Below are 8446 nucleotides of genomic sequence, written 5' to 3' on the forward strand. Positions count from 1 at the left end.
CTTTTTTTTCTAAAAGGTGAACACTGTTTTTACAGAAAGCAGTGAGAATTGTATTACAGGAAGATCTGTGATAAAGGGTAATAAAAGGGTTGAGAAGAGACTAAAATTCAAGAGCTGGCAAATTTGAGTGTGGACTTTGAGATATTTATTACCTGTGTATCACTTGCCCTGCTCCCCAAGTTCATCTTCCCAATAGGGCAATCTAACTTTATATAGGTCCTGTTTTATTTGTGTACACTTGTCTCATTAGAATATAGACATAAGGGTAGGAAAAATACTACTTTTTTTTTTTTGCCTTCAGGGTTATTGCTGGAGCTCAGTGCCTACACTATGAATCCACTGCTCCTATGGCCATTTCTTTGATTTTTTTTTTTTTTGATAGGACAGAGAAATTGAGAGGAGAGGGGGAAGATAGAGAGGGAGAAAGAAAGATAGACACCTGCAGAACTGCTTCACCACTTCTGAAGCATCCCTGCTGCAGGTGGGGATCTGGGGACTTAAACCCAGATCGTTGGCAGGTCCTTACACATTGTACTATGTGCACTTAACTCAGCATGCCACTACCTGGCCCCTGAAAATTATTACTTTTATTTATGTTGCTGTTTACTGGGTACTAAATTGTCATTTTTGTATACTTTTCTCAGATTACTAGGTACTTGGTAAAGTTTCATGTACTTTTTCTGTTCTATACTCAACATGTAAAAAATGCTTACAGTAGTAGAAAATAGATAGCTTTAAAAAAGAAATGATTGGGCCTGGTGGTTGAATGAATTGAGTGCACATGTTACTGTATGCAAGGACCCAGGTTCAAGCCCCCATTTATTCCCCATCTACAGGGGGATGCTTCAGAAGCAGTGAAGTAGGTCTGCAGGTGTCTATCTTTCTCTCTCCCTCTGTATCTCCCTCCCCTCTTTCAATTTCTCTATCCTGTCAAATGAAACAGAAAAAAGAAAAGAAAAAATGGTCACCAAGAGCAGTTGATTTTTAGTGCTGACACCAAATCCCAGCAATAATCCTGGTGGCAATAAAGTTTTTTGTTTTTTTTTTTAAAAAGGAGCCAGGTGGTGGCACACCTGGTTGAACGCACATGTTACAGTGCACAAGCATCCAGGTTTGAGCCCCTGGTCCCCACCTGCAGGGGGAAAGCTTTGTGAGTAGTAAAGTAGGTTGCAGGTGTCTCTCTCTGTCTCTTTCCCTCTCTGTCACTCCCTTCCCTCTCAATTTCTGGCTGCCTCCATCCAATAAGTAAATAAATATAATAAAAAACATTTTTAGAAAAAGAATTGTTTCTTTTCTGATTAAACCTGCTTGAAAGTATCAAGTAGTACCCTACAGGAAATTACTGTTCCACATGGCAACTCACTTAGCTTATGTTTAATTTGGAAGATGGTATATTTATTTTACTATGCAATATGTTGAAATATAAGTAAGAATGCTTAACTGCCTCTGCATAACCACTCACCAGGTATTATGTCAGCCTTTTTCTTTCTGATTTCTCCAGGACAAAACATTATTCCATACTGTGAGCAATAGCTGCATGGATTGCAACCCTGCAGAGAAGAGGATTTTCATGGCCAGATGTGATCCTCTCTCTGAGACTCAGCAGTGGATTTTTGAACATATTAATATGACTATTTTAGAAAATGTTAACCACCATGCCAGCTCCTAGAAAGAAGAAAGCACGATGGTATGATTACCTACAGATGATAAACGGTATTTTAGCCAGCATCCGGGTCGAAGGAGTCAGGAATAACATATCTCAGATCCAGGAAGCCTGGTTTAAAGATTTGTAAATGCCATGTCAACAAAGGTTGTCCTGAAGAACGCACTGCATCTGAAGAACTTGGCTGAGAACCTCACCAGCTGCTACTGAGAACTTGAGACTAGCAGTTCCCTTGCTGGCCAAGGGCAAAGATTACCTAGGGACTTTTCCAAACAACTGCTGAGTGAATAAATACTAGAATTTCTCAGGTCAAATCCTGCAGTAGTGAGTAGCTATGAATGGATCCTATTAACTGGGTGGGAGGGGGGGTCGACAGAGAGCGCATGTCTGCTCTGATAACTGAGGATAGTGCAGGTTTAGAACTAGTCACACTTATGGGGAGAGCTGTACTCTTTGGTGCCATTCTCTAAGAATGGGTTAAGCAGGTTTAACCCTTAAAAGTGCTGCAGAAGATTTTAGAGTGCTCATGACATTCTGTCTCTTTGTTTCTTTTTTTAAATTAGGGTGCACTATCTAATGTAACATAGATTACATAATGAAATGGACTTCCAGTGTTCCCATTCTTTTCTTCAAATTTGCTATTTTCCTTTGAGAGCAGAGATAACTTATTGTTCATAAAAGTCCATGCTCCCTACGTCAGCTGAAGTTCTATTCAGTGCCCTTGTATGAATCCAGTTAAAAACAACAGCTATGCTACCAAGTTACTCCAAAGAGAAAGGTTTTACAGGAACAGCCAAATCATGTAAGATTTAGGAGAGGGATTTCCCTAGGAAATCTATTTTTACTTTTTTATTATTTTTAAATTTTTAAAAGTCTGGTGTTTCTCCAGTTGTTATTTTTATCAAGGAAGTGGAGTGAAGTTGAAGCAATTTGTCAAGGAGGTTCATGAATCCAAATAAATCAACACTCCAGTGGCATCTGAAAATGACTTAGCCTGCTTCCTTTTCTTTGATCATTGTTGGGGACATGGAAGTGGCTTTATTTGTTTGGTTTTTGATTTCTTTAATTCTATAGTGTTGGTATTAATGATACTACGGTCTTACTTGGAAGCTCAAAGAAGGAACTTTCATTAATAAAGTTCTTTACATCATTTTCTGTTAATGAGACAATATTTCAAGGGTAAAGAAAGGCATGAGGAAAAACTTAATGGAACATTTCATCCACAAAAGAACTTTTTAAAAAAATTTTCAATAGTAGTGGTTGTAGAGGGAAGAACATACTAGGATCAAGATGACTCTCTCCAAGAAAGAATGAGATTTATTATACTGTCTTTGAAATCTGTTTAATTGTTTGGTGCCAGCACTCAAACCCAGGATCTCATACTTATGAGGTGTGTGCTCTACCACTGTGCTACATACCTGACCATTTCACCAGGCAGAAAAAGTTTCTATTTTGCTTTTGTGGTTTTATTTAAACATGGTTTTTCTATTAATAAAAAAATGTATATGTCATTGAATTCTACTATTGGAGAAGACTCTTAGAATCCAAGCTCTTTGTTTTTATAGATTAAGAACAAAAGCCCAAGAAAAGCAGGGTGGTGGACCTCCCGACCCCTTCTTCTGTTCAATATTGCTTTACTTCTTACCTAAGGTGGTTCTGACTATTCCACTGATTTAATTCAAAATTGTCTGTCACTAGTTGAGAATACTATGCCTTCTTGAGAGTGCCTACAAGAGTGACATTCATGTTCAGAAGCTTTAACATGTGAAAGCTCATCTTGTAAATGTATTCAATGCTGTTCTTTCCTTGAAACCTAATCAAAATATTCTGTTAAACTGTCCTGCTAATTGTCGGGGAAGAGTTACCTCATTATCTTTACTGATTTTTCAAGCATTCTTTTGAAGAGCTATTCTTTTTTAACAGACCATCTCAGAGATTTTTTTTTTTTTATGCAGGTCAAGAGATCTTGACACATTCAAGATGCATAGTGGAGAAAATCAATAGTGAAAAATTAACCTGTGTGTTGAACAATTCCAGAGAGTGAGTGAAGATTTATCTCAAGTTGTTCAGAGAGCAATCTGGTTGTAGAGTTAGATGAGCCAATAAAAACTCACATTATGTCATTCAACAGTTGACTGCCATTTGCAGTTCCACCAAAGAGCCAACCCTGGAAAGCCTGACTTTGCATTATGTTGGGAAACTCTGCTAACCGGAAGCTAGCCAGACATGTTTGGCACTTTACTGTGAGGAATCCTGAAAATATCACTGGTTTAGTGTAACACCTAGGGATCAATAAAGATTGGTTTTCCTGGTCTTAGAGGGGATTGTATCTTGGATTTGATTTCACTTTTGAGTAATAAGATGTAATATTAAAAAATAAAATAAAATAATAATTTAAGGGAAGCCTGAGATAGGAAAGCCAAAGTTAAAAGTTGAAACTGCCAAGGAATTATCAATGTTTGCAAGATGGGAATATCCAACTAGAATAAAATGAAACCTAGAGAATTTGCCACTTCACAAAAGGCACAGCACTGCCAACAGGCACATGTAAGGAGGCATTCCCAATATGAACCACTGGAAACTGGGACTCTACTTACTTGAACTATCACTCTTAATATTCTGAAAAACAGATAATTATACACTTGTTTATTTATTTGGTAAAGAAAACTGAACAGATACTCTTTCCAGAAAATAATATTATTGAGAAATTGAAGAGTATTCATCTATCCTTTGCTCTAAAAGAGAGAGAAAGTATTATACAGTTAATCTGGCCTTACAAACTGCTACTTCCTATAATAAGAAATGGTTTACCAAAAGTTAGAACTTAGGTAATATTTTAAATCAGTTTTATGTAATTAAAAAAGCTGTACTAAAAAAATAGTTGCAAACTAATTGTGGGATTTATGCTTTATTCTAATGCAGGATTAAAACCATGGCAATAACAATGTACTGGCTGTCATATGTACTGCTATTTGGTTAAAAATATTAATATTATAACATGACTGTTTTAAAATGTATTCATAATAACAGTGGCTTCAGTGAATAGTATAAACTCCAGGATCATGTTATAAATTGATAATAGAAATTTACCCAATAAATGCATAACATAATGAAATTTGATTTACACTCAATGAAAAAGTATCATGCCCATTCTGCCCATGTTCTTGTAAAAGAAAAAATCACTCTGAACACTTGACACTATTTCTTTTCAAAGCAATTAAAAGTTTTTTTAAGTCAAAAAAAGCACATGTCTATTTTATGCTTCTTACCCTCACATGAAAAACTTCTATTTAATGTATCTTATAACTACCTCCATAAGTAAGTAACAGAAAGAAATAATTTACTAGAAATGCAGGCACTACAACGTTCCTGCCAGAGCCATCAAAGAACCAAGGACAGATTAGGAAGCTGTCAATCACAGAAGGACACACCCGCCACCATCTGATTCCTGGTTCCAGAATTCACACACCAGGGAGAACGTCAACTTAACTGATGTCCAGTCTATGGCAGACCTCCTACTCTTCCCATCTTAAATCTTGTAGTTTCCCTGACCTTCAAACGATGGCAGAATCTATTATTCAGAATTTAGAACCATCCTAATAATATGTGATTACTAAGAACATTGATTTATCTTTGGGAATCCCTTTAGAAAAGATTTTTTGAGGCTTTGTCCCCTGACAGGGATACAGTGTTGTAATATACCTTCACAAAAGTGTGCTGGAGATAAGGAAAGAGGGCATGGAAATAGCCATCTTATATACGTCCTGAAAAGGAATGCTTAAAAGGGAAAAATTTGGGGGCCGGGCAGTAGCTCAGTGGGTTAAGCGCACATGGCACAAAGCTCAAAGACTGATGTAAGGATCCCGATTCGAGCCCCTCCCCCCCCACCTGCAGAGGGGTCACTTCACAAACGGTGAAGCAGATCTGCAGGTGTCTATCGGTCTCCCCCCCCCTCCCCCCCCCCCGGATTACCATCCTCTCTCTATTTCTTCCTGTCTTATCCAACAGCTATAACAACAACAATAATAAAAACAACAAGTGCAACAAAAATGGGAAAATTGGGCTCCAGGAGCAGAGGATTAATGGTATAGGCACCAAGCCCCAGAAATAACCCTGGAAGCAAAAAAAAAAAAAGGTTTGTTTGTTTGTTTGTTTGTTTGTTTTAAGTGGTTCCTTATGATCCTGGGTGTAATTACAAATGACGAGAGGTAAATTGTATCTTGAGACATGAAGCACAAAATCCTTTCCATTCACCTCATTGACAAGTTCTGCCCTGGTCATCATAACTCTCAGATGACACCACTCAGTGTAATTACTCTCCACATGTGAAATGGTGGCAGAACACATTTAAGTGTGACAAGTGGTCAGTCCTCCCCACACTGCCAACACTGGAAGATTGTTCTTTGATTTATGTCTCTAGCCTTTGCTTGCAGAACTGGGAGCTGTTTGCAGTTCTATTTGGTAGACTTAACATTGGCCTGAAGCTTTTATTCACAGTCACTCATCTGTAAACTGGACACACCAGACTGGTGTTTCTAATGTTGAGGCATCTCTGAAGACACCAGCTCAGGTGCAGTTGATACTTCATTTCACAAAAGCTCCAGGAACATTAATTCTATACCTCCTGCTAGTAGTTGCCTCCTTACACTCACCATGTTACCTGGGACCAACAGGAATGCAATGACCTCCCACAGAAAGTCTGGCTGTATTTCAGAATCCCAGTGTTAAATAATTTCATCCTGGCTTTGTTTTCAACCTTACATCAAAAACTTCTATTTAGATCATCTTATAGCTACCACCATCAGAAAATAATAAAAAGAAACATTTTGTTAGAAATGCAGGCACTACAAAGTTTACGGCAAATCCATCAAAAAACCAAGTTCGCTTAGATTAGGAAGCTGTCAATCACAGAGAGCCTTGGGATAGGGGTTAATAACTATGTGACATTGGTTCTGGTTCACCAGGAAAAATCCTGGTTAATAGCAGATGTCGTGTGTAATTGTTAATAGCACCATTGTTACAATTCCATACAACTCCCACTACCAAAGTTCTGTATCCCAACCCCTCCATTAGAAGCTTCCCTTCTCTTTATCCCTCAGGGAATATGTGCCCATAATCATTATGGGGTGCAGAAGGTGGAAGATTTGGCTTCTGCAATTGCTTCTCTGCAGGACATGGATGTTGGCAGGTTAAGAAAGTCAAAATAGTATTTAATTATCAATGTGTATAGTTTACAAGCTTTAATAAATAAGCCTCACTCCTTTATTTCTCACATGACCAATGAAAACCAGTTATAGTTGGTGATTATCTCAGTCACAAGATTATTTACAATTTGCTTTATAGAAGGTTCATTTTTTTTTTTTATCACCAGGGTTTCACCACTCCAGGCCAACTTATGACAGAGAAACAAAAGGACCACACCACTGTAACAAAGCTTCCTTTGGTACTGTAGAGGCTGGGCTCACACCTGGGTAGTGTGTATGGCAATCCTTATGGAAATTTCTAAAGCAAGAGTTCTTATACCTCCTTAATATTTTTTTTCAGAATTAAAACATAGATAGCATAAATATTTTTATGATTTCAAATATTTATTTGAAGCACACATTCATTTTTGCACTTGTCCAAGCAATAACCAATAGATTCCCAACTACAAGCCCTATTTTAAATTCTTAAAGTATAGTACAGGTTAGAGATAAGTAGATGATAGATAAGAAATACTTTATGTACAAAATAATTTTGCATTTTTATTTAATTTTTTTGACTGAGAGAGGCCAGAGCACTCCTCTGTTATATGTGATGCCATGAAATTGAACCCAAGGTTGCATTGTGGAAGACATCCATTCCACTGCTGAGTCACCTCCCTAGTCCCCAAAAATTTTGCATACATCTCCTTCTGCCCTTACACTAGGCTGCAAGGCAGGTAATATGACTATCTTCTATATAAGGACATTGTGAAGGGGCATGCCAGACCACAGTCATCAAAGTTAACAACAGAATCAAATTGAGCCTTATTAAGGCCAAGACTTTAGCCCTTTCTTCTCTCTATTCTTTTCATTTCACTTTGGGGTTCTAGGCCCACAATGAAGTCAAACAATGTGCTGAGTCTTCAAAGTAACATAAGTGATCACTCTCCAGGTACTGTTTTTAACCACTCAATTATGTTCACTTGCCTCTATACTTACATGTTGATTTTCCTACACATTTATTAAGGTAAGTACCCCAAACTGAATCCTTGATTAGCCTCCTTAATGAGGTTTCCAGGCTACTTTGAAGAAAAGAAGTAATCAGCTGAAGCTATTTGCATAGTGTGAAAGAGAAATCTTAAAGCAAATACTGTGTGCTTTGCCATGATCAATGGGGGGAAGAAACAACCTCTAATCCACTGAGTAAAGATTCTTAGGCCCCGTTAAACTAACCTTTTTGTGATATTCTTCTTCTTTTTCTTCTTCTTTTAATAGCTAGCACTTCTCCATTCTAAGCTAACTTTTTCAGATAGAAAGAGGGAGAGAAGGAAGCTACCACAGTAGCAAAACTTCCTCCCGTGTGTGGTGGGGGGTGAAGTGGGTGTGCATAACAAAGTAGTCACACCGTCCAGGTGAACGACCTTCCTAGCCCATAATATTCTTACTTGTGAGAAGTACCTTTAAATTTAGAAAGAAGACAAAAATGTTTTTGTGAAATAGTACTGAAAGTCAGACTAAGGTATAATATAGTTAAGTAACTGACTTAACATTGTTTTTTGGTATGTCAACCTTCCTCATCCAGATTTTTTCTCAAATTCAG

General features: G+C 37.6%; 1 protein-coding gene across 1 annotated transcript in view; it reads left to right on the forward strand.

Moving 5' to 3' along the window:
- GALNTL6 (polypeptide N-acetylgalactosaminyltransferase like 6) overlaps positions 1-3829 on the forward strand; it is a 1261228-nt gene extending 1257399 nt beyond the window's left edge. The window contains exon 13 of the mRNA XM_007523011.3: positions 1502-3829. Coding sequence (XP_007523073.1) covers positions 1502-1669 — 168 coding nt within the window. The 3' untranslated portion in view covers positions 1670-3829. The remainder of the gene's footprint in view (positions 1-1501) is intronic.
- Positions 3830-8446: the final 4617 nt, after the last annotated feature.

This window comes from Erinaceus europaeus, chromosome 2 (assembly GCF_950295315.1).
Source record: "Erinaceus europaeus chromosome 2, mEriEur2.1, whole genome shotgun sequence".
In the NCBI taxonomy this organism is placed as follows: Eukaryota; Metazoa; Chordata; class Mammalia; order Eulipotyphla; family Erinaceidae; genus Erinaceus; species Erinaceus europaeus.